At 33.2% G+C, this 26,645-nt stretch overlaps 3 protein-coding genes across 3 annotated transcripts; 2 read left to right on the top strand and 1 right to left on the bottom strand.

Annotated features, from left to right (window-relative positions):
* Positions 1–267: 267 nt before the first annotated feature.
* On the bottom strand, positions 268–1,207 carry LOC132181585 (uncharacterized). Its single transcript, XM_059594834.2, has one exon. It carries the CDS (start codon positions 1,030–1,032, stop codon positions 451–453), a length of 582 nt encoding a protein of 193 aa, XP_059450817.2. The 5' UTR covers positions 1,033–1,207; the 3' UTR covers positions 268–450.
* A 2,843-nt stretch (positions 1,208–4,050) lies between these two features.
* LOC132183187 (high affinity nitrate transporter 2.7) lies at positions 4,051–7,857 on the top strand. The gene is made up of 2 exons (XM_059596593.2): positions 4,051–5,332; positions 7,574–7,857. The coding sequence occupies exons 1-2, from the start codon at positions 4,155–4,157 to the stop codon at positions 7,815–7,817; spliced, it is 1,422 nt and encodes a 473-aa protein (XP_059452576.2). The 5' UTR covers positions 4,051–4,154; the 3' UTR covers positions 7,818–7,857.
* Positions 7,858–21,379: 13,522 nt separating this feature from the next.
* On the top strand, positions 21,380–23,922 carry LOC132181584 (high affinity nitrate transporter 2.7-like). Its single transcript, XM_088516893.1, has 2 exons — positions 21,380–22,519; positions 23,679–23,922. The coding sequence occupies exons 1-2, from the start codon at positions 21,384–21,386 to the stop codon at positions 23,920–23,922; spliced, it is 1,380 nt and encodes a 459-aa protein (XP_088373019.1). The 5' UTR covers positions 21,380–21,383.
* The last annotated feature ends 2,723 nt before the right edge of the window (positions 23,923–26,645 follow it).

Genomic DNA, 26,645 nt, shown 5'->3' with positions numbered 1-26,645 from the left:
AAATACAACCTCTTTTTTTTAGAAAAAATATTTAAATTTTTTTGCAAAGATTGAGGCATGGGTAATTTTGCAAATACGGTTAAATTCGAACAAACGCTTTAATTTTTGCAATATTTTCTTTTTTTTAAAAAAAAAAAAAAAAAAAAGGAGGGTAAATTGAGAGAAATTGAACTTTAAGAGTAAACATTGCAAAAGTGATGGCAATTCAAAGAATAAAGTGAAATTTTCCCAAAAAAGAAATCTCATCTATGTACAAGGGAATTGAGAAAACATAAACATATATATTATTGAAGTAATTTTTTGAACCGTCGGACTGGCGACGGAGCTCATGCAAAAGGTCATCGGAAAAACCGCTGGTCGAGAATTCTTAAGAGAAACTAAAAAAGAAAAAGAAAAAGAAAATCTCATCTGTATGAAGGAATTGAGAAAACATAAGCAGACCAAGAACAATTATAACTTGAGTTTGGTCTGGCATATGGATTCAGCACTCCGAGAATGAACGAAAATAGAGATGTTACACCTATTATTGACCGTGCCATGCAGCTTGAAGATCTTAAGCAAACTCACTTTCCCAGGCAAAGTTGCTGTTGAAGTCAAATTGAAGCGCTCAGCTGCAAGATCACCAAGAAACTGAGAATTATCCAGCAGCCTACGGGGCACAAGACTCACAGAGGTTGTCAAGTTAAGCTTGTCTCGGGCCGGCACGTGTCGTCCCGCGATCGGAGCTTCCCCGACCAAATCCCCACGATAATTGACATAAGCAGTAGTATTTTTGAACAAGAAGCTGCCATAGTTTTGATTCTCAATTGAGATGACGGTGGTGAATGTGAAATTCGCTGTTAAATTCATAAACATTGAAAACCCAGAAGTAATGTTTTGGAGGCCTTCTGGGTGGAGGGTGATTATGGGGTCTTTAGGCTTGAAGATGGTGAAGGCCAAGGCTATGGCAACAACTGTAATGATAAGTAACAAAACTACCGTTACAGCGCAGCATATTTTGAGCCGTCGATGGGAACTTTTGCCGGCGGCCATGATCACTGAAATTATGCTATAATAACAGTAGGGCTGAAAAGATTTTGCGCAAGGAGAGAAATTGTGGAAGATGGCTATGGAGATTGGAAGCGATGAAACCAAAGGGTGGCATTTAAAGGATATGAGGTGGAGAAGAGACGTAGACGTTAGGGTGATCTTATTCGAATATGATTGAATTGTGTTTTATGCGGAAGATACAGACGTTGTAGGATTTGGTTGTAAAACGGCACAAAAATAAAAGGATAAGTAAACAAAACAAATTAAAAGGAAAAACTTTACTTTTTGAACTTTTACGCGATTTAACAAATCTCCTTAAATTTTTAAATCTTTTAATTTGAATCCCTGAACTTTCAATTGCTCTCAATGTGGACCCTTCCGTTAATTTTAGCTGTTAAAAATACCAAAAAGACCAAAATATCTTTGATTGTTGTTTTTTTTTTTAAATAAATAAATAAGAATAATTCGTTTTGAAATTAAGGATAAAGTTGAAATTTTATTCAAAAATAATGGGTATATACGTTATGTAAATTTAAAATATAATGAAGTAATATACATTGAAAACAATTAAAAGTTCAAGAGTTTAAAATAAAATATTTAAAAGTTCGAAAATAATTGAAATCACTCGCAAAAGTGGTTTCAATAATAACATATAAAGACAAATCAAATGGGATTGATTTGTGATTTCTTGATTTGTCTTGACAATTTCTCTCTTGACATGATTCCATGTTTTGTCCTTCCCATTCCTTGACGTGTTTGTTAAACCACTCGGAGCATAAGTGATGTTGATGGGCCACTTCCAAAAGATAAAGAGGGTAATTTAAGATTCCGTTTGTTTTGACTTTCGTACAAAAAAATTTTCGGCCGAAAATTTTTTCTTGAAAAATAATTTTTTGGAAAATATTTTTCATTGTTTGGCGCGTAAAAAAAATCACATTTTTTTATTCAAATATATTAAATTTTAAATTACAAAAATGTCCCGACCAAGTTCTGACGGGTCTTGACCAAGTTCTAAGCAGGTTCTAGCGTTGTCCCAACTGTGTCCTAATTAGGTCCCAACTGGTCATAAGCAGGTCCCAGTCTAGTCCTGGTAGGGTCTTAGTCGAGTCTTGGCAAGATTCAAACTGAGTCCCATTGAGGTCCAATCGAGTCTCGACGGGGTCCCGATCAAGTCTCAGCATGGTCCCGGTTGAGTCTCAAGTAGGTCCTAACCGAGTCTTGGTCGGGTCCTGACATGTCTTGACCGAGTCCTAACGAGGTTCCATCAATGTCTCGATCGGGTTCCAGCGAGGCCCTAACGATGTCTAGACCGGGTTCCAGTTGTGTTTCAATCATGTCCTAGCAGGGTCCCGATGACATTTCGGTTGGATTTGTCAATTTGCAATTGAAATGCTCAAACTGGAAAAATAGTTTACGGTTTTAAAACATAAAAACTATTTTTTGGAAATTAAAGAGGTTTTTTGAGTCAAACTGAATATATTTTCTGTTAACTATTCTTTTATGTCCCAAAAAACAACTCAAAATACGAAAAAACATTTTTTAAAAATTATTTTACGCCGAAACAAAACAAAAGAACATTAAGACAAAACAAAAGCTTCATAATTATCCATGGAATAAAGTACTCCAAAGCCTCAGACCCAACAACGAAAACTCTATGGACCATGTCCAACTCATCTTAGGCCGAGGCCCAACACTCAAGACAAAAATAAGTTTGCTATCGATTCCGAAAGATAACTATATATCACGATAAAACGAAAATGACTAACTTGGTGCATATGGTTTGACTTTGTGAGTACTTGACTTTTCAACCTTGTACTAATTCTTAAGATATTATAGTATAAATAATTTTTTAAATCTCCACCATTCATTTCGAACATGTAATTAGAGCCACTTAGGATATTATAGTATAAACAGTTACACCGACAATTAATTTACAACTCTTTTTTAACATGAATGAACACGTAATTAGAGCCACTTAAGCCACTAAAAAGAATTGTGTTGTCACTTTTTGTGTGGAGCCATGTCTTTGCTTTTCCAAATTGGTGTTGGACTTCACGTTTCAGGCAAGATGAATTCTTCTCCAAGTTATATTTGGATTCCTCTAATTAGCCAAAGTGTTGTGCCCCTACTTGTATTAGGTTTTGTACTTCTTGCCTTATGGGTGTATGGCACTTAAGAAGAAAGAGTTTTTTTTGTCAATTTTTTTTTTTCTTTTGTGAGAGTGAGTTTGGGTGTATTGAGGCTTTAAGTTTTGAGTAATTTTCTTTCTGTTATTTTTGTAATTCATCTTTGGATAGTAAATTTTCTCAGGTTTGTTTCTACCGGTGGATGTAAACTTGTTAAGTCGAACCACTTTAATCTTAGTACCTTGTGTGATTGATTTATTTTATATTCTGTTATTTTCTACTTCTTCGTGTCAACATGTTGTAACAATGTTATTCTTCAAATTAAATGACTAAATATTGATTTGATTAAATTTCAACCATTTAATTTAAAAATAATAATTAAGGTTTTAAAAAATATTCGACTTACTACAATTTTTATTGTAAAATTATTTACAAACCGATATGACAACCTATAATTAGCTAATTAAGAAAAATTAAGGGGAAAGTTCACATATTCCTCTCAAACTACCACCCAATTGACAATGTTCTCCCAATGATGAAACTACCCTTAATAAAATAAAAACAAAAAATACTAAAACTTCTAAAAAAAAAAAAAATTGTTTTTTTTTTTAAATAAAATTTTAAAAAAAGTTTTTTTATAAATAAAAATTTTCGTTTTTAAAAAACAATTAAAATTTTTTTTCCCGAATTTATAAGGGTATTTTTGTCTTATTGAGAAATCTATAGGGTATTTTTATCTTTTTGCTAGTCTTAGGAGAGATATTGACAATGTTTTGGCGGTAGTTTGATAGGAACATTATCAATTGAGTGATAGTTTAAGGAGGCATATAGATTTTACCCAAAAATTAATAAACCAAATTTTTTGTTTGAACTCTCACATAACTTTATAAATAACTTTAGAGTAAAAATTGAAGAGAAATTTCATTTAATCCCTTAATGTTTGGGTAGTTATACAATAATACCCTCAAAACTAAAAAATCAATGTTTTAAAAGCTTGCAATGTGGGTTTCCATGTTTGCTCATCAACGCTCTGATCATACATCCATGGAAGCTCAACCCACAAAAGAAGTTTTCTTCTCTTTACCGGTCGATCCTGCAGATCAAAAGGCCACCGAATTCCGACCATTCTCAATAGCCCCACCCCACATGCGAGCCTTCCACCTTGCATGGTTCTCTCTCTTCTCATGCTTCTTCTCCACCTTCTCCATCCCTCCTCTCGTCTCCGTCATCCGCGAGGACCTCAACCTCACCGACACCGATATTAGCTACGCCGGCATAGCCTCCTTCGCCGGCTCCATCTTCTGTCGCCTCGCCATGGGACCCATATGCGACCTCGTGGGCCCTCGGGTCGCCTCCGCCACGCTGTCATTCCTCACCGCTCCCGCTATACTCTCAATGTGTATAGTCTCGTCGCCAAACACCTTCATTCTCGTCCGCTTTCTTGTCGGCTTCTCGCTGGCGAACTTCGTCGCCAACCAGTTCTGGATGAGCTCCATGTTCTCCGGCTGCGTTGTCGGCCTCGCCAACGGCGTGGCAGCCGGGTGGGCCAACGTGGGCTCCGGCGTCACCCAGTTGGTCATGCCGCTCATATACGCTCTCATCTTATCCTTCAACGTATCGTCTTCCACCGCTTGGCGCGCTGCGTTTATTTTCCCAGCCATTTTCCAAGTTGTGACAGCGATAATGGTGTTGGCTTACGGCCAAGATCTACCTTCCGGGAAGTACTACTACAAAGTTTCCGAAACGACGCAGGATGAGAAATTCTGGAAAATCCTCTTCAATGGGCTGAAGAACTATAGAGGGTGGATTTTGGCTTTGACATACGGGTACAGTTTCGGAGTGGAGCTGACGACTGATAATATTATAGCGCAGTATTTCTACGACAGATTTGATTTGAATCTTGAGTTGGCCGGGACTGTGGCGGCCAGCTTTGGAATTATGAATTTATTTTCGCGGCCGACGGGAGGGTTGGTCTCCGACGAGATGGGGAGGAGGTTTGGAATGAGAGGGAGGCTATGGGGGTTGTGGTTGGTGCAGACGGTGGCCGGGTTGCTCTGTTTGTTGCTCGGACGAGTCAACTCGCTGTGGAGTTCCATAGTTGTGATGTGTTGTTTCTCAGTGTTTGTTCAAGCCGCCAGTGGACTCACCTTCGGCGTGGTTCCTTTTGTTTCCAAAAGGTTAGTTTCTTGTTTCCTATTTACCAAAAATTAAGAGAATTAATTAAATGTTATGCTCTTATATATATAAAAAAAAAAAAAAAAAAAAAAATTAATAATTAATTTTTACTCACTTCATCTCAATAGTATAGTAATAATATACCAGACTAAAATAGTATGATATATATAGGATCTTTTGAAATTGCGATTTTAATAAGTGTGATTTTAAAAATTACATTTTTTAAAATTACTACTTTTTAAAATCGTTTGATAAATATATTAAAAAAATACATTTTTATCAAATATTCGTTATGCGAAATCATAATTTTGGTTTAAATTCTCAGCTTTTTTTAAATAAACACTCCCTAATCTGCTTATATAAATGACAAATTTTTTTTCCTATTTTAGATTAAGGGCCTGTTTGGAATTGTGTTTGAGAGATCTAAAAATACTTTTAACACTTAAAAAGTCTGTTTGAAGAAAAAAGTACTCGTTTGGTAAAAAAATTAAAAGCATTTTTAAGGGTCTAAAAAGCCTACAAATTGTTAAAACACATTTTTTTGTAAAAGTTTAAAAATGAAGCTTTGGCCAAAAAGTCATTTTTTTACTTTAAAACTCTATTTCTCAAACGAAATCCCAAATAAACTCTAAATGCTTTTTAAATCGCAATGTCAAACACTTTAAATTTGACAGTATCTTTTAAAAACACAAATTATTCTTATAAAATTATAATCTCAAACACAACCACAAAATTATTTTATATTATTTAAATGAGTAACGTTATGCAATAAACTTTTATGGTATTATGCTGACGTTGTCGGATCTAATAGTCCTAGGATATTTATATGATGTTAGAATAAATATCTTCTCTTATGGTATATATGTAATTAACGAGGAAGCCTACAGATTTCTCAAAAGCGTGCAAATTAAGCGTCCACGTGTCAATCGGATATTTATGGTGGTAGTTGATGAGTCACTGTTCTCTAGAGTGTAGGCCCCATTTTAAGAGTTTTTAAATTTATACTAAAATTAGTAATGTACCTTTTTAATGGTTTAAAAATTTTTAATTTCAATCTTTTGTTATTAATTTTGGTCTAATTGGATAGAAATTAAAAAAAAAAAAAAAAGTATTAAAGGTAATTATGTAATTTCATAAATTTTCGTCGAAAAACACTAGGGAGTATATTACCAAATTAAACATTAAGATTCCAATTAAAAATTTTCTAAAACTTTAAGATGAAGTGAATTTAACTCAATACATATATGTCCCAACACTTTAAAGATTCGCTTTGAGCTTCTCTTTTGTCTTCTAGGTAAAAAGCATTTTTAAATATAACTTCTATTTAAAACTATAAGCATTTTTATATATAGTTTATTTTTAACTTTCAAAAAATTACAATATTAAAAAAAGTAACATATGTTACTTTTATAAAATAACTTAGGCGGAAGAAAAACTTAATTTATCATATATATATATATATATATATATATATATATTCGTTTTTATTTAATGTTATATAAATATATTAACAAATAATTTAAAACGTGTATATATATTTGTGGCTCAAAAGACTTTTAAAAAAAAAATCTCCAAACACTTTTTAGAAAGTATCTCCCAGCACAGTATAGAATCACTTCGAGCTTCTCTTTTGTCTTCCAGGGAAAAGGCATGTTTAGATATAACTTTTATTTAAAACTTGGAGAAATTACATTTTACCTTTTTTACACTATTTATATATTTGAACTTTTAACTTTAATATTTTAAAAGTGACACTTTACTTCTCAAACTTTTAAATTGTTGCAATTTTATTATTCTAATTTTGTTTTTTTTTTCTAAAATACCCGCATCCCAAGTTTTATATATATATATATATATATATATATATATATATTAAAATTTAAAATTTAAAAATTAAAGGGTGGCCGGCCACTCCAGTTGGGCCTGGGGGTGGCTTCGGCCACCCCAGACCAGCCACCCCTTAATTTTTATTATTATTTTTTTAATTATTTTTTTTTTTTTAACTTAGAGTGGGGGCATTTGAAAAAAAAAAAAAAAAAAGTCAAAACAGTCAAATTGTAACAATTTGAAAGTTTGGAGGTTAAAGTGTCACTTTTTAAACATTGGGTTTAAAAGTGCAAATGAGTGGATAGTTCAGATGATAAAGTGTATTTTTTCCTTAAAAGTTAAAACTATAAGCATTTTTATATAAAGTTTATTTTTAATTTTCAAAAAATTACAATATCATACGTGGATTTTTGCAGGTCATTAGGAGTGATATCAGGGCTGACAGGGAGTGGAGGGACGGTGGGAGCGGTGGTGACTCAGCTTCTATTGTTTACTGGCTCTAAATTCTCGACGGAAACAAGCATCTCTCTCATGGGAGTTATGATTGTCATCTGTACCCTACCAATTACTCTCATCTACTTCCCTCAATGGGGTGGCATCTTCTGTGGCCCTTCCTTTGATCCCCACAAACCCCACGAAGATTATCTCCTCCTCCAATAGAGTTGTAAATGAAATGAGCTACTCATGAAAGGTTTGTCTAGTCCTTGTAAGAATTCATTATATATTAAATGCTAATTAACAATATAATTAGCAGCGGAAATTTAATATATATATGTATATGTACCTCCAGCCATTGCTTTGCTCAAGCAGCTTGAAGAACGACTCCACAGCAATCAAACTAAAACTAAACAATTTTATTGAGAGGTTCTTCTGACCTATGCCTACCAGTGAGTGCCAATTGATGGAATACACAGGCCTTATTTATAGGTAGGTCAGGGGACCCTCAATTAGAGCTGTTACCTTAATTATTCCTCCCATCAAGGAATAAAAATCAAATCAATACAGCTAATTGATTCCACAAAATAAAATCTTTAATGAAATCAAATACTTGTTCCACAAGAATTAAATCAGTGATTTAATTCAGAATATTTGATTGAAATCAAATACTTGTTCCACAAGAATTAAATCAGTAATTTAATTCAGAATATTTGATTTACACAATAAGCTTTAATTGGAATAAATTATTGAACACCGTAATTTTATAATTACAATAATATATGTGACATAAAGGGACATATTTTAAATGAAATTTCTTACATTCTCCCACTTGGCCCTTATGACACATATAAATTCTTTATGGTGTTCAATTCTATGATATGGCCAATACTTTATTTATTCCAACCATTCATGGAATCCTCCCACTCATTCAAGGAATACCACACACGAATCATGGCGGTAAAGCTTTTATATGATAAGCTGTCCCTTCCATGTATCACGATGTGCAATACCTCCCTAAATGAGTACCTTATGGATAATGTACTTTATGAATGAACTTCCCATAAGTCATTCGGGTCCAACTTTAATTTTATCCCCACGGATAAGAATGATATATATGCGCACAAAAATCTTTATAACATAACCTTTATGTCTATAGACCAATTAAAGAGAAACTATGCACAAATGAATTAATGAATCTCATATATTCCACATGACTTTATACTTTCTTTACCGGTAAACCTTTAGTCATGGGATCTGCAATCATTAATTCAATACTTATATGCTTAATAGACACCTATTGTCACTTAATGTTCTCTTTCATAGTGATACTTTATGTCGATATACATACTTCTGCTTCTACTCAGTTTATTCTTAGAAAAATAACTGTAGTAGAATTAACTCAGAAGATCTTTATGGGTCTAACTATAAAATCGACAATTTTGAGACCTTAACAAAAAATGTCTCAACCATAATGCCTGTGTAATTAATTCACAGCATGTAATGACTTTTGCTTTCATGGTAGATGTAGCAACTATAGTCTGCTTACTGCATCTTCAGTACATATATACTGAAGTTGATTCTCTACTATCTACACATGTAGCAAAAATCAAACCTGAATAAACACCACCAAATGGTAAGTGTATCTTTAGGTTAAACTGTAGTTCTTGGTTCATTGCATATTCCATAATACTATATTGACCCAATAGTCCAACGGCTATTTCAATGTCAGGTCTAATGTAGACCTGTGCATACATATGGAATATTTTTCATTTGCCTTTGTTCCAATACATTTGGGACATTATCCCCTTTAATAATAGGTGCTACTGAAGATTCGTAGTTCTTCATTCTGAATCTCTCCCAAAAAACTTTAGTGAGAGGAACTGTATGTAGCAAACCTAAATTAGTGCTTACAAGCAAAATATTATCTATATACAGGACTAAAAGAAATGTAACTTTACTCCCACTGACCTTAAGGTATATTCAATTATTAACAAAGTTCTCAATAAACCCATGTAAGGTAACAACCTTGTATTATACACCACTGGTGAGAGGCCTATCTTAGTCCATTAATAGATATCCTTAATTTGCAAGCTTTCTGACTGTTATTAATAAAACCCCTTAAGTTGTCTTATGTACACCTCCTCCTTAAGATCCTCATTCAAGAAAATTCCTTTTCACATCCTTTTGATATAGCTCTAAACCAAAATGAGCTACTCATACCATGATAATCAATGCCTTCCTTTTGGGTAAGATCATTGGCTACAAGTCTAGCTTTATATCGTTTAACATTACCCGGAAGCATCTTTTTAGGTTTTATAAACCCATTTGCAGCCCATGGCTACAACTCCCTTTGGTAAGTCAACAAGATTGCAAACTTGAATTTTAGCCAAAGATTTCATCTCCTCCTTCATGGCATTGAAACACAATGTGAAGTTATCTCCACCCAAAAAGATGTGAAAACAAATTTTGGATCGTCCTTAGGTCTGACATAAAAATCAGACTCCTGAAAGTATACAACATAATCACTAGAGATTGTTGGTCGCCTTATTCTAGAGAATCTTCTTTATCCTACTTCATTTACTTTTGACAAAGTCTGAGTAGGTTCATTCTGAACTTGTTCCTTATGAGTTGACTGTTCTGAAACCGATTGTGCTTGAAGATAATCAATTTGATTTTTCTTAAGCACAATCAAACACCCTTCATGTGAAGGGGCTTCAATCAACTCTTGTGCTTCCTCTAATTCAATCCCTTAAGGATAAGCACTCCCAATAAGTTCAGCGTTCCCTAAAATTTTTTAATATTAGACTCAACAATTCTAGGACTTAATGAAGAATAGTAAAGCCTAAACCCTTTGGAGTTTACTGTATAACCTATAAAATTCCGCTAGTTGTCCTTGAAGCTAATTACCTTAGGTGTGGATTATAAATCCTCACTATAGCAAGACAACCCCATATGTGTAAACAATTTGAACTTGATTCCATTCATTCATTAATTTAGGTGTCTTATGGACAATTCTAAATGGAATCGAGTTAAATGTATACATAGCGGTTTTCAAGGCTTCACTCCATTAGGAGAATAGAACATTACCTTTCATGTCCCTTTTTCATGTACCTACCATAATACTATTTGCCTCTATCAGATCTTACGATCTTGATTTTCTTTTGTTTTGTTTCTCTATTTCTACCTTATAGGTACTAAAAGCATTTAATGCCCAAACCTTATGATTTAGAAGATAGAGATACATAAACCTTATATGGTTATTACCGAAAGAGATAAGACATCTCTAACCATTTAGGCAAGAAGTATGGAAAATGTTACACTTGTTCATGATCTCAAGAATTTCAAAAATCCTTTTGTTGGCACCTTTAGTAGTATAATTGGTCTGCTTTTCCTTAATGCAGTCCACATAAATACCAAAGATAGTAAATTTCAAGAGTCGCAAAAACTCTATCATTTATCGACCTTTTATTCTTTATAGAGATATATATTCCAATCTCCAATGCCATAATATAGAGGATTTTCTCATTCATAAGACTCTTCTTTATGTCAACATTTATATGCAGGGATTAATTTTCCAAAAATTGGGATCTAGATAAATTTTAAATAGACCATTAATTTAATATTCCACCCAAAATTTTTTAACAATATTCAAATTTGATTTTAACAAACTAAAATAGAAATTAAATTTCTAAAAGAATTGTGGAATATTTAAAAAAAACATTATTAAGGTCAAAATAACATAACATAATTTTTAAAATTAATCTATAGATCCCAACAACCCCCAATTGTAAATAATTATTATTTAGAAAACCCTGCATTATGTTGACAACGTGGACCGCTAAACCAAATTCAATCCACATAGTCCTTAGGAGAGTCAATAAAAGAGATTCATGACACACTAGGTGTATGAGATTACCTTTATTTCAAGTCATTTATGATACTTTATGCAATCATTCTTTATATGCCCATAATTTTCCTTAGTGTAAGAGAAACAAGTATCTTAATTACCATAACACTTTGTTGGCATCTTGTTCTCATTCATTAACTATTGGACATGATTGCCTATAAAGGTCTTTCCCTTAACATGAGTAACTTTATGGATTCTCATGTCTTAATCTCTCATTTTCTTGAACACACATGATCAGAAGTTTCTTCATTGATCAGTTATCCTTATGTGTGCCACAAGATATTTGAAAAAATATCATATTTAGATGAGAAAGTAAAATTGACCATAATGACTCAAAAAACTCAACCTTTAGGGACTTTATAATAAGCTGTTATGTCCTTCATTTCCATAATGTGCTCAAGCACATTTTGAAACTGTAAAAGGTTTTACTTTAAAGCTTTTCTATTAGGGTGTAGGCCAAAGCCTTATTGGAACTCACTAAATGTTCCTCAATGAACTTTCTTTGGCCGTAAAACATTAAGGAATAAAACCCTAATGCTTTCCTTGATATGAGATTTCATGAACGTTAAAACTTAAGCGATTTAAATCACTACAATTGTTCATGTTTAATAATCTCATGTGTCGTACTTAATTTCGTATATACGAAATGCCAATTCAGTCTCCAAATACCCCAAAGTGAAAGCACATTTTCTTTTCAGTCAGGAAAAAAAAAAATTACCACTAGGAATTATTGGAACGTAAAATAGTAATAATTAAAGCAGTAGAAATACATCCAATAACCAAGAAAAATAATATACTTTAATGCTATGAAATAACCTTATTTAAATTAACCGATGTTAATTTAAAAGTAAATTTCAACCTACCTGTGGGCAAAGGTGCATCACGCATGAAATTTACTCTTTATTAATAAGACTAATAAATTTAGCATTAATAAATAAAATTTTCCGTACCTGTGGGCCTAAGAGAAATTTTATTTTCAATGTTAAATTTACTATCTTATTCTAATTAACTCATAAAAATAAAAACGTCCCTGTGGGGATTGGCAAATTAAATTTATGAATTAATTACAACACGATGTTAATTTTCTTTATGAAGTTCATATATATAATCTTGATGCAATTATCATTATAAAATCGGGATGCTGTGGCTCTCCCAAAAATTATTATGACAATTACGACTTCATTAACATCGAATTTATTTAAATTAACCAATGCTAATTTAATAGTAAATTTCAACCTACCTGTGGGCAAAGGTTGCATCACGCATGAAATTTACTCTTTAATAGGACTAATAAATTTAACATTAATAAATAAAATTCTCCGTACCTGTGGGCCTAAGAGAAATTTTATTTTTAAAGTTAAATTTATTATCTTATTCTAATTAAATCATAAAAATAATAACGTCCCTGTGGGGATTAGTAATTAAATTTATGAATTAATTACAACAGGATGTTAATTTTCCTTATGAAGTTCACATATATGATCTTGATGCAATTATCATTATAAAATCGGGATGCTGTGGCTCTCCCAAAATTATTATGATAATCACTACTTCATTAACATCCAATAACTGTATAGATGCCACAAATAAAGTTTCCAAGAATAAAAGACAAAACCATCATATTAGTGGGTAAATAGTATTTTTCCAAAGTACAACCGGATAGTGTCCCAGGTAAGCGGGGGGGCGCACAACGGCACACTTAAGTCCCATGACTTGCCTTGCCAGAGCTTTCCGATTGCAATTTTGGATAGTACCATAAACATTCACCAATACATGAGATTTAGTTAATTATTCTCAGGTCCAGGCATCAAATACTTTATATTTAAACAATTAAAAGAATAAATATATCCTCAAGTTCATGCATTAAATAAACAATAGTTTAATACTGAACAATTTAAATCATAAGATGAAAGAAAATGTAATATTAAAGCATAGTAAACTGAATGGCCTAATGGTCTTAAAGTCACCTTAGGCCTTTATTCCTTAAGAACCCAAGTTCTAAACACAATGAGCCCATAATTTTTTTTTTTTTTTTGGGTAGAAGGAGAGCTAGCCATTTTGGGCAGAGATTACCGTTGTGCACCGGCTTGATTGTACTCCACAGCAATCAAACTAAAACTAAACAATTTTATTGAGAGGTTCTTCTGACCTATGCCTACCAGTGAGTGCTAATTGATGGAATACACAGGCCTTATTTATAGGTAGGTCAGGGGACCCTCAATTAGAGCTGTTACCTTAATTATTCCTCCCATCAAGGAATAAAAATCAAATCAATACAGCTAATTGATTCCACAAAATAAAATCTTTAATGAAATCAAATACTTGTTCCACAAGAATTAAATCAGTGATTTAATTCAGAATATTTGATTGAAATCAAATACTTGTTCCACAAGAATTAAATCAGTAATTTAATTCAGAATATTTGATTTACACAATAAGCTTTAATTGGAATAAATTATTGAACACCGTAATTTTATAATTACAATAATATATGTGACATAAAGGGACATATTTTAAATGAAATTTCTTACAGTCCTTTGTAAGGGCTTGGTTTAGCCTGTTTCTGGGTTGTTGTTGGTGTTCTGCAGCTTGTGTTTTTTGTTTAGTGTGGTTTTGGTTTTGGCCTCTGCGTAGGCTGTTTTCAGCCTGTTTTGCCAGGCTTGTTTTTAGGTGTTGATGTGTAATTGGTTCTTGTTTGATCAATAAAGTTACTTATTCATCAACAAAAAAAAAAAAAAAAATGAGATACTCATGAAGAGATTCGGTTCGGCTCGAATAGACTCAATTTAGTATCGGTTTATTTAATAAACGAGTCGATTATGAAAATAATATTAAGGTCGATTATTAAATAAGTTAAACTCGTATAAATTCGGTCGACTCGTATAAGCTCGTATAGCTTTATTTTATTTATCTTATTTTTTAACTTTGTAATGAAAGCATGTAAATTATTTTAAAAAATAAAAAGGAATTATTTTTGTAATGTACGTAGTTGATATACTCTAGGAAAATTATCGTTCACATGCTCTAGTTAAATGGAATGAACGAAGAAAATTCTTAAACCATGTGAAATACTTTAGAAAAATCACTGACCATGATTTTATATGGTGTTTATAGTTACAGAAGAGAGTGCCAAGTGCTTACATAGTAATGGAATATTCCCATTGAATTTAGCTCTCCAAATAAATAAATAAAATAAGGTAGTACCAATTATATTTTTATCCTACCTTAATGATGTAGTAGTACCAATTAACTTTTGGATCATGATCCTGTATTAAAAAAAAAGAAAAAGAAGGATTAAAATACCCTTTGTGTCCTATCGTTTAACGACTTTATTTTTATCTACTTCAGTTTCATTTTGTATCGCAAATGGTCAGAGACGGAGGGAGGGGGGGACCGGGGTGGGCCATGGTCCCCCCCCAAAATAAGGAAAAAAAAATTGTAAGTAAAAAAAAAAATAAAAACCCCAAAATAAGGAAAAAAAAATTATAAGTTAAAAAAATAATTAAAAAAAGTAAAAAAAGTAAAATTAAAGTTTTAATTTTAGTCATTTGGCCCCTTTCAAAAAAAAAAAAAAAAAAAAGGCCCTATTTTTAATTTTTTTGGCCATATCCAATAAAATTTTTTGGCTCTATTTTTAATTTTGTTGGCCCATACCCACTAATTTTTTTTATTTTTTATTTTTGGCCCTTACTTTCAAATGTTCATTTTTTTTTGCCTTTACAGTAGTCTTTAGATCATAAAAAACAACCAAAATAATTTTTTTTAATAAAAAAATTCTAAAGAACGGAAAAATAATTTTTGGCTGGCCCCCTTCCATAAAATTTTCTGTCTCCGTCCCTGCAAATGGTACGTACATCTCTTATTGATTAAAATGGAGTTAGCACTCCCCGTCCAACTTCCATCAAAAAAATTGACTGAAGTTCATATCAACCCAATAAAAAGTTGGGACGTGGCAAAGAGTAATATTAAAAAGTTTATATCTATATATATATATATATATATATATATATTGATTTGTCTTTGACAATTTATCTCTTTGCATGATTCCATGTTTTTTCCTTCCCATTCCTTGATGTGTCCTAATGATTTTATTTTTTGTTAAACCACTTGGAGCAGCTGCATAAGTGATGTTGATGGGCTACTTCCAAAAGAAAAAGAAGGCCGTCTAAGACAAAACAAAAGCTTCATGATTAGCTTAACAAAAAATAAGTTTCATGATCCAGGTTCATGATTACCTTGATAAAGAACTCAAAAAGCCTTTGACCCAACAAGGAAAACTCTACGGGCCAAATCCAACTCACCTTGGGCGGAGGCCCAACAGTCAAGACAAAAGTAAGTTTGCAATCGATCCCAAAAGATATATTGATATAATCAAATTAGTGTAGCTCGCTCATTAGGTAGCTTTAGCAGGAAGAAGGTATTTTTGGGACAAATGGAGTCGATTTATTTTAGGGATCAATGTAAAATTAGTTTAGGTAGTTAACTTAAATTATAAATTGTTTTGTGTCGTATTAAAGTGAATTTAGAAATTATTGGAACTAAGTCAAATTTCGTTAAAACATTTGACCGATTCCATTATGTGTAATATTGTCAACACCAATAAACTAGCGACATGTGTCCTTATTCCTTAATAAAAAAATATAAATATATATAAAAAAAAAAACCTAAAAAAATAATTGTTTAAAAAAAAAAAAGAAAAAAAGAAAAAGGAAATTGACATGTGGTTGAGGTTGGCGGTGAGCAACCCCCAGATTTCGCACGTTAAAAAATGTATTTTTAAACAAAATCGTAGAAATTGTCGTGTTTGAGATTCTGTTTTTTAAAAATGGATAACGTATAAAAATTCATGTTTCAAATCGCAGTAAGGAAGTGCATTTTTAAAAAATTGTGCCAAACCGCGATTTTACTAAACATCAAACTACGTTTTAAAAAATTATATTTTTAAATAAACGTCTTGAAATCGTTATTTTTTTTAAATGGAGTGATTCTTCATTTCATTTTTCTGGGTATAAATTCAGATTGTAAATTCAAAGTTTTCTGTAGAAAAAAGGAGTCATTACTTTTGGACGGATATTCTTAAAGGAGTGAGTGGGTATTGACTAATGACTATAATTTTCTTTGTGTGCATGTGCCTTTGCGTGTCGAGAGGTTTCAACTTTGAACGTGAACCCTCTCTTTTGGAAGATATGAATTCTTGAATGATTTTTTTGTTTTTTGTTTTTTGAAATTTCATTAAAAGATTTTATATCTTTGAATAATTAAAATGAAGGGAAATCTACACTTTTATCGCCCTCAAAGTACAATCTTATTTGGATTGTGTTTGATATTATGATTTTGTAAATTAAAAGTGCGAGTTTAAATCAAATTGTAAAAAAATGTATGATTTGAGAATGAGTTTCTTTCTAAAACATTGCGAGTTAAAAATGTAAAAAGAATATATATATGTGTGTGTGTTTTCAAATCCAAAGCAATATGATGCATTTTTTAAAATATACAATTTTAAAAGCTAAACTACAATTTTACAGGTCAAACTGCGATTTTACTAAACGCTTAATTGCATTTTTAAAAATCATATTTTCAAATCGCATGTTTTAAAATCGCACATTTTCAAACCGCAAACCAAAACAAACCCATATTATTCCCCTAAAGTTCAAAAGATTACAATGTGGGATCTCTTCTACCAACCCCTTTTAGTTATCCCCTACCACATAAGAAAAAACGATAAATATACTCTTCATAAAATAAAAAATTTAGAAAAAAAAAAAAAAAAATCATAACTAACAAAGGAAGTAAAAAAGATGTGAAATAAAAAAATTAAAAAAACAAAATACAAAAGGCCAGGTCATGGGTCACTCAAGACCCACCACCAGGCACCAGCCTAGGTTACTAAGTTCATGAAGTGTTTTTGTTAAAAAATAATAATAATAATAATAAATAAATACTAGGCTTACAAATAAATTTTACAAAAAAAAAAAAAAAAAGAAAGTTTACAACATGATATGACATTATATGATTGGGTTTCTCAAAAGTTGAATTTACCTTATTTTCAATCATGCTGTGCCACATCATGTTGTAAATTTTTTTTGTAAACTTAACATTCCTCTAAAAAAATAAAAAAAATTAAGAGCATAGTTGTTTTTTTAACCCAACGGTTTTCTTAGATTGATTACTTTTCTTATTGAGTCTTTCCGCTCATCCTTTCTGTTTTTGTTTTTAAGTTATGAAAAACAAGCTTTGGGAGGCGGGGTGAAGGCTTAGGAGACCATTATAGTTCTTATCATGACACTTATTTTAAAATAAGTGCAATCCCACAAGCTTTTTGTGTGGGATTGTGTGTTTGTGTGTGCCGCCGATCTCTTCCGCGCCCGCTTCGCCGCTCACCGCTCGCTGTCGAGTCTTTTCACGCGCCCCTCCCGTGCCAAGCTTTTTGTGCCACCTTCCGCGGCGGTTTCCGGCCAACTCGCGATCGGCCTCCTCCGGCTGCCATGACCCGCTTTGTGTGTTTTTCACATTTATTTCCCTGTATTTTTGTTTTTATGTAATTTCTTTTCTTGCGTTTGTTTTACTGTTCCCTTTATTTTCCTGTATAGTTTTTTCTTTTTGCTTGTAATAAGGCTCTCTCTTCCTGCTTCGTTGCGCCCAGTTGCTGCCCGTTATTACTGGTCCAAACCCTTGGGTTGTGGATGTGAACTTTATCCTGGCCTTTGGGTCGAAGAAGATGAGTATTGGTTTGGGGGTTTTGCTCTCAAGGCCGAGAAATAAGCGTTACCTATGCATTAGATGGTGTCTGTTTGATGCAGATCAGAATTTTTAAACCTGATGATTAGTCATAGGTTAGCGAATGCTGTGTTATGGTTGATTTAGTTTGTTGTTGATGATTGTATTTTTAACTTCGGCTATGATTTACTTCAGAGCTTTTTGCTCTGTTTGTAAGAGCTCTAGGCTCACAACTTTTTATCAATGAATAAGTATGATATGTTTCAAAAAAAAAAGTGCAATCCCACAAGAAGGAGATTAACTAATTATGTTGTTATTTAAAAATTTTAACTAAATGATTATGCGGTAAACGAATTTTCAATTAATGTTATATTTTAATTATGCATTAATTTGTACTGTTAGAATATATGGATATTCCGTAATTATGCTGATATTGAAATATGCTATATTTATGGGTGGATTGTAATCATATATTGAGATTGTAATCAAATCAAGGTTTGACTACCAAACTTGTATTTAGACATTACCATATAAATAGGACCTTTGTATTGTAGACAAATAAAGTTAATGAGCACAATGTAGCCTTTAGGGGTATTATAAGTGGTAGACGTAAGTGTCTAACACCGAATCACCTGTAAAGTTCTTTATGTTCATTCTCTCTCTTGTTTCCGCTTATTTTCCTTCATATTTATTATTTCAACATGGTATCAAAGCTATTTCAACATTATATATTTAACTTGGTATCAGAGCCACTAGCTTGAGCTAATGTTTGATCCAAAGGGTCCAATGGAGTCTTTTTATTTTTTTATTATGTCTCCACCGATAACCTTCCACCAGCCGTACCAGTCAACAACGCTGCACCTTCCCAGCCATTCACGGCCCAGCTCATCTCTCCAAAGTGGTGGTCTCTCTCATGCACAAGCTGCCAGATCTGGCGCATCTCCAGCCGCTTCAGTCAATGGAACCGGCACTACCACTCATTTATGGCAATATGAAACCCACTTCCAGTAGTCGTCGGCCTTCAAGTGCAGTCAACTGGCACCTCCAGTTTCAAGCCGCGTCAACCAGATTTTACAGCCTAGAGTTGGGAAGCCTGGATTTTACAGCCGTTTCTCAAGGCCGACAGAAGGCTTGTCCTAGTCGGAGAGCGAATCTCGCGCCCACCTAAGCATCTCCGGAAGCCGGAATCGGAGGGAGTCAGAAGTTGAAGAACGAAGTTGAGCGAGAGGTGACGGAGGCACAAGCGTTCGATGAGGGACGAGACGGAATTGCATAGATCCAAGAGCTACATTTGTGATTATATTGATGATTGAATAATTATTTTATATATATATATATGCACTCTTCTTTTTCCAATAAACAGGTCCAAGAGAGGTCCCAGCAGGTCTTGACCAAATCCTAAGCGGGTCTCAGTGGGGTCTCGGCGATTGTGACTAGGTCCTGACGGTATCCCAACCGAGTCTTGCTAGTGTTCTAGGCTGGTCCTAGCGGGGTTTCGACAATGTTTTGCTTAGGTATGTCAATTTGAGAATGAGATGCTCAAATTCTAAATATGGTTTATGGTTTGAAAAAAATCAAAACTATTTTTTCGAAAGTAAATAGGCTTTTTCGGTAAAACTGAAAATATTTTTCATTGACTATTTTTTTTGTCGCATCAAACACCAAAAAATACAAAAAATATTTTTTCAGAAATAGTTTTACACCAAAACAAACGAAGCTTAAGACAAAACAAAAGCTTCGCGATTATCCAAGGAATAAGGAAGTCCAAAGCCTCAGACCCAACAAGAAAAACTCTACCGCCCAAGTCCAACTCATTTTGGGCCGAGGCCCAACTGTCAAAAGTTCGCTATCGATCCCAAAAGATAACTTTATATAATGATAAAAGGAAAATGACTAAATTGGTGCATATGGTTTGACTTTGTGAGTACTTGACTTTTCAACCTTCTAGAATTCTTAAGATATTATAGTATAAATAATTATTTAAATCTCGACCATTCATTTCGAATTAAGAGGAAGGTTACACCGACAATTAATTTACAAACAACCATTCATTTCGAATTAAAAGGTTACACCGACAGTTAATTTACAACTCTTTTTTAACTCCTTGATACGTAGGATTAGCCGGCCCTAGGTTTTTCTCTCTAGGAGAAAACCTAGAGAGATAAATCTAAGAGGAGGAGGGAGCAGATCTGCCCCTTCTAGTCTCCGCTCTTACCTTCTCTCTTCCCTTCTATTATTTCTATTTTTTTTTCTTTATGTTTGTAGGTGTTCTCCGATCATATCTGCAACTTTGACCTCTCTATTATGCGTCCGTCCATCTTTCATTGTGTTGTGCCGTTCATCTTCTTCTTAGCTGCTGCTTGCTGGTTGTTTGTTTGTGTTTTTTGTTTTAAATAAGAAGTTTTTTATTTCTAAATCTGCCCTCATGAGCGATGAGAAATAATTAGGTGTGATGGGTTATTTCTCACGGCTTAGATAGTTTGGTATCTCTCACGGCAGGTTTAAATAAATTTTGTTAAGAAATTTGGCTACACATGTCTTAGATCTAGTCTGCTCGGAGAAAATCTATTCTTTAACATGTGGCTATGATTTTGTAGAGCTTTTTGTTTTGTGATGAGCTTTTTGCTCTACACTGCAAGAACTTTATACTCGTGATTTTTAATCAATGAAATCCTCAGTTTTCGTTAAAAAAAAAAAAAAAAAAATCTTCTTGATACATAAACATGTAATTCTAATTGGGGAATGTTGAGTGCTTTTCTAGTATCTTTTTTGTGTCCTCCTCGTCCTAAGTAGATATTAAAATTTGAATCATTTAATTTAAAATTAATAATTAAAGTTTTAAAAAATATTAGGCCTACTATAACTCTTGTTATAAATTATAAAGTTATTTATAAACTGGTATGACAAACTCGTATTAGCCAATTAAGAAAAATTAATAAACCAAATTTTTTGTTTGAACTTTCACATTAACTTTAGAGTAAAAATTTAAGAGAAGTTTTGTTTAATCCCTTGATGTTTCGGTATTTTGCAATTATACCCTCAGAATTTAAAAAGCAATGATTTAAAAGCTAGCTTGCAATGTCCGTACTTCCCATGTTTACTCATTACCACTCTGAATCTCTGATACATCCAAGTTTCGAGATCTTTGAAGACTTTGATCTTCAATGGAAGCTCAACTACCCACAAAAGAAGTTTCCTTCTCTTTACCCGTCGATCCTGCAGACCAAAAGGCCACCGAATTCCGACCATTCTCAATAGCCCGACCCCACATGCGAGCCTTCCACCTTGCATGGCTGTCTCTCTTCTCATGCTACTTCTCCACCTTCTCCATCCCTCCTCTCGTCTCCGTCATCCGCGAGGACCTTAACCTCACCGACGCCGATATTAGCTACGGCGGCATAGCCTCCTTCGCCGGCTCCATCTTCTGTCGCCTCGCCATGGGACCCATATGTGACCTGGTGGGCCCTCGGGTCGCCTCCTCCACGCTGTCTCTCCTCACCGCTCCCGCTATACTCTCAATGTGTATAGTCTCGTCGCCAAACACCTTCATTCTCGTCCGCTTTCTTGTCGGCTTCTCGCTGGCGAACTTCGTCGCCAACCAGTTCTGGATGAGCTCCATGTTCTCCGGCTGCGTTGTCGGCCTCGCCAACGGCGTGGCAGCCGGGTGGGCCAACGTGGGCTCCGGCGTCACCCAGTTGGTCATGCCGCTCATATACGCTCTCATCTTATCCTTCAACGTATCGTCTTCCACCGCTTGGCGCGCTGCGTTTATTTTCCCAGCCATTTTCCAAGTTGTGACAGCGATAATGGTGTTGGCTTACGGCCAAGATCTACCTCCCGGGAAGTACTACTACAAAGTTTCCGAAACGACGCAGGATGAGAAATTCTGGAAAATCCTCTTCAATGGGCTGAAGAACTATAGAGGGTGGATTTTGGCTTTGACATACGGGTACAGTTTCGGAGTGGAGCTGACGACTGATAATATTATAGCGCAGTATTTCTACGACAGATTTGATTTGAATCTCGAGTTGGCCGGGACTGTGGCGGCCAGCTTTGGAATGATGAATTTATTTTCGCGGCCGACGGGAGGGTTGGTCTCCGACGAGATGGGGAGGAGGTTTGGAATGAGAGGGAGGCTATGGGGGTTGTGGGTGGTGCAGACGGTGGCCGGGTTGCTCTGTTTGTTGCTCGGACGAGTCAACTCGCTGTGGGGTTCCATAGTTGTGATGTGTTGTTTCTCAGTGTTTGTTCAAGCCGCCAGTGGACTCACCTTTGGTGTGGTTCCTTTTGTTTCCAAAAGGTGAGTTTCCTGTTTGCTATTTACCAAAATAAGAGAATTAATTAATTATTATGCTCTAATAAAAAAAAAAAAAATTAATTTTTACTGTCACGTTATCTCAATTGTATATGTTTTTTTAGGAAAAATTTTCATATTCAATTATTGGAAAAAAATCAAAAGTATAAAGCTCATAAATTCAAAGTTAAGAAGTTACAACGTCGTAGAGACAAATATAAAATCTTACAATCAAATCATATTTATGACTTAAACATCCGCTAACCTATATCTAAATTTCAGTTATAGAATAAATCTACTCTAAGCAGACTCAATCTAATACATAAGTAACCCATATTTTTTATTTTTATTTTTCAAACCATAAAAGCAAAACTCTCACACCGAAACTAATCTTTCTCAACCTAGAGCTCTCTCCTCGCTCCCTCCTCCCACATGTCTGGTTTTTTCTTTTTAGGTCTAGAGAGAAAACCTTGGGCCGGCCCTTGCATAATTTGTTTATCTCAAATGTAGAGTAATAATATAACAAAGTAAAATAGTATGATATATAATATTATTTTATATTATTTGAATGAGTAATATTATACAATATACATTTATGGTATTATGCTGATGTCGTCGGATCTAATAGTCCTAGTATATTTATATAAAGACTTGTAAAGATGTCACTGATCTTAGAATAAATGTCTTTCTTCTATGGTATATATGTAATTAAAGAGAAAGCCTAGAGACTTCCCAAGAGAGTGTGCAAATTAAGTGTTGCCACGTTTTAATACGATGATGGTGGCAGTTGATGAGTCATTGCTCTCTAGAGTGTTGGCGCAATTTCCACTCTACAACGGTGCCCCAAAGCAGCCTGCTCTTTGTTTGTTTGTTTTAGAAAAGGGTGATATTAAACAGCAGGCATCACGCCCGGCTGATGTGATATTTTAAAATAATAAAATATAATATTTTATTATTATAATTATTAAAAAAATAAAAAAAATACGCCGACGTGCATGGATAGAAAAAATCTCCCACACTTTAAATAATCATTTCGAGCTTCTCTTTGTCTTCTAGGTAAAAAGTATTTTTAGATTGAACTTTTATTTAAAACTATAAGCATTTTTATATATAGTTTATTTTTTAATTTACAAAAAATCACAATATCATATGTGAAATTTTGCAGGTCATTAGGAGTGATATCGGGGCTAACAGGAAGCGGAGGAACAGTGGGGGCGGTGGTGACTCAACTTCTGTTGTTTACTAGCTCTAAATTCTCGACGGAAACAAGCATCTCTCTCATGGGCGTTATGATTATCATATGTACCCTTCCAATCACTCTCATCTACTTCCCTAAATGGGGTGGCATCTTCTGTGGTCCTTCCTTTGATTTCAACAAACCCCACCAAGATTATCACCTCCTCCAATAACTTCAAATATGGAGGATTAGTGTAGTAAATGAAATGAGCTACTCATAGAGAGGTTCGAGTGTTGTTCGAATAGACTCTATTCAGTGCCGGTTCATTTAATAAACAAGTCGATTATGAATATAATATTATGGTCGATTATTAAACGAGCCAAACGAGCATAAATTCAGTCGACTAGTATAAGTTCATATAACTTTATTTTATTTTATTTTATTTACTTTGTAAGGAGAGGAGAACATGTAAATTATTTTAAAAGATAAAAATGAATTATTTTCATAATGTAGATGATATACTCTACGAAATTTATCAGCACATGCTTTAGCTACATAGAAGGTAAAGAAAATGCCAAGTGCTTATGGTAGTGGAATATTCCCATTGAACTTAGCTCCCCAAATAAATAAATAAATAAGGTTAGAAATCAAAGTATCCTGCCTTAATTATGTGGTAGTGCTAATTAACCGTTGGATTAACCTATATTAAAAAAAAATTAAAATATAAAAAAATAAATAATTGATTGACATTACCACGTCAGCATCCCTAAATGTCTGAAAACCTACAAAGCAACTTGTGTCTTTAAATTTTCTCTTATTCTCTGCCTGAATTCTCAGAAGGGGAATTCCATATGTGTCCTTCCCATTCCTTGATATGTGTCCTAATTAATGATTTTTATTTAGTTTTTGTTAAACTACTTGGAGCATAAGTGATGTTGATGGGCCGCTTCCAAAAGAAAAAGAGGGCCGTCTAAGACAAAACAAAAGCTTCATGATTACCCAAGGAATAAAGAACTCCAAAGCCTCTGACCCAACAAGGAAAACTCTACGGGCCAGATCCAACTCATATTGGGCTGAGGCCCAACAGTCAAGAGAAAAGTAAGTTTGCTATTGATTCCGAGAGATATATTGATAATTTGATTTAATCAAATCAGTGTAGCTCATTCGGTAGCTTTAGCAGGAAGAAGGTATTTCTGGACAAATGGAGACGATTTATTTTAGGAATAGATGTAAAATTAGTTTATGTAGTTGACTTTAATTATAAATTGCTTCATGCTATATCAAAGTGAATTCAGAAGTTCTTGGGATATGACAATAAAATAACTTAATTAGTTCCTGAAGTTAAATTTTGTTAAAACATTTGATGAATTCTATTATGTGCAATGTCAACGCCAATAAACTAGCAACATGTGTCATTCTTAATCAGAAAATATAAATATAAAATAACTAATTTTTTTTTAAAAAAAAAAGGAAAAAAAAGAAAAAAGAAAAAAGAAATTGACATCTCAGAGGTGGCGGGGTTTGCACGCTAAAAATGTATTTTAAAAAAAAAAATCCTAAATATTGTCTCATTTGAGAGTCTGCTTTTAAAAAATGACAATTTGATAACGTAAAAAAATGTATGTTTTCAAATCGTAAGTAAATGAGTGTATTTTTACAAACTGTGCCAAATCACAATTTTACTAAACGTTAAACTACGTTTTTAAAATATAACATTTTCAAATGGGATAGTTTTTTTTTTTAATGGAGTGATTCTTCATTTCATTTTGCTGTCTATAAATTCAGATTGTAAATTCAAAGTCTCCTGTAGAAAAAAGGAGTCATTACTTTTGGACGGATATTCTTAAAGGAGTGAAGTGGGTATTGACTAATGACTATAATTTTCTTGTGTGCATGTGCCTTTGCGTGTTAAGAGAGGTTTCAACTTTGAACGTGAACCCTCTCTTTTGGAAGATATGAATTCTTGAATGATTATTATGAACCCTCTCTTTTGGAAGATATGAATTCTTGAATGATTATTATTATTATTATTATTATTTACAAGATTTAATATTTTTGAATACTTAAAATGAAGGGGAATCTACACTTTTAGAGCCCTCCAACTACAATTTTATTTGAACTGCGTTTGACATTGCGATTTTGTAAATTAAAAGTGCGAGTTTAAATCAAATTATAAAAAATGTATCGTTTGGGAGTTTCTTTTTCTTTTTTTTAATTGCGAGTTAAAAATGTAGAAAAATTTGTGTTTTTAAAATTCAAATCCTAAGCACTATGGTGCATTTTTTTAAAATACACAATTTTAAAAGCTAAATTACAATTTTACAAATTAAATTGCGATTTTACTAAACATTTAACTGCATTTTTTAAAATCATGTTTTCTAATTAGTAATTGCAAACCAAAACATACCCATAACGTTCTCCTATAAGGTCAAAAAGTTATAATGAGGGATCTCTTCTACCAACCCCTTTTAGTTATCCCGCACCAAAGAAGAAAAAATTGACAAAAATACTCTTCAAAAAATATATATATATTTTTTTAAAAAAAAGAAATCATTAGAAAGAAAGTAAAAAGACGTGAAATAAAAAATTCAAAAAAAAAAAAGACCAAATCCTGGGTCACTCAAGACCCACCACCATGCACCATCCAAGGTTACTCAGTTCACGAAGTGTTTTTGTTAAAATATATATATATATATATATATATATATATATTAGGTTTACAAACAAATTTTACAAAAAAAAATAAAAAAATTATAACATGATGTGAAACCATATGATTGGATTTCTCAAAAGTTGAATTTACTTTAGTTCCAATCATGTTGTAAACTTTTTTTTTTTCTTAAAAAAAAAAAAAATTATTTGTAAACCTAGCAGAGCATAATTGTTTTTTCAACCCAACAGTTTTCTTGATTGATAATTTTTCTTACCGAGTCTTTCCGCTAGCTCATCCATTTT

Source organism: Corylus avellana, chromosome 5 (assembly GCF_965113065.1).
Source record: "Corylus avellana chromosome 5, dhCorAvel1.hap1.2, whole genome shotgun sequence".
Classification (NCBI taxonomy): domain Eukaryota; kingdom Viridiplantae; phylum Streptophyta; class Magnoliopsida; order Fagales; family Betulaceae; genus Corylus; species Corylus avellana.
This window is presented reverse-complemented; position numbering and strand designations above follow the sequence as displayed.

Excerpts from the sequence above, each read along its gene's own strand:
- LOC132181585 (XM_059594834.2), bottom strand. The coding sequence starts at position 1,032 with ATGGCCGCCGGCAAAAGTTCCCATCGACGGCTCAAAATATGCTGCGCT.
- LOC132183187 (XM_059596593.2), top strand. The coding sequence starts at position 4,155 with ATGTGGGTTTCCATGTTTGCTCATCAACGCTCTGATCATACATCCATG. Across the intron at positions 5,333-7,573 it reads GTTCCTTTTGTTTCCAAAAG|GTCATTAGGAGTGATATCAG; the intron begins GTTAGTTTCTTG and ends GGATTTTTGCAG.
- LOC132181584 (XM_088516893.1), top strand. The coding sequence starts at position 21,384 with ATGGAAGCTCAACTACCCACAAAAGAAGTTTCCTTCTCTTTACCCGTC. Across the intron at positions 22,520-23,678 it reads GTTCCTTTTGTTTCCAAAAG|GTCATTAGGAGTGATATCGG; the intron begins GTGAGTTTCCTG and ends GAAATTTTGCAG.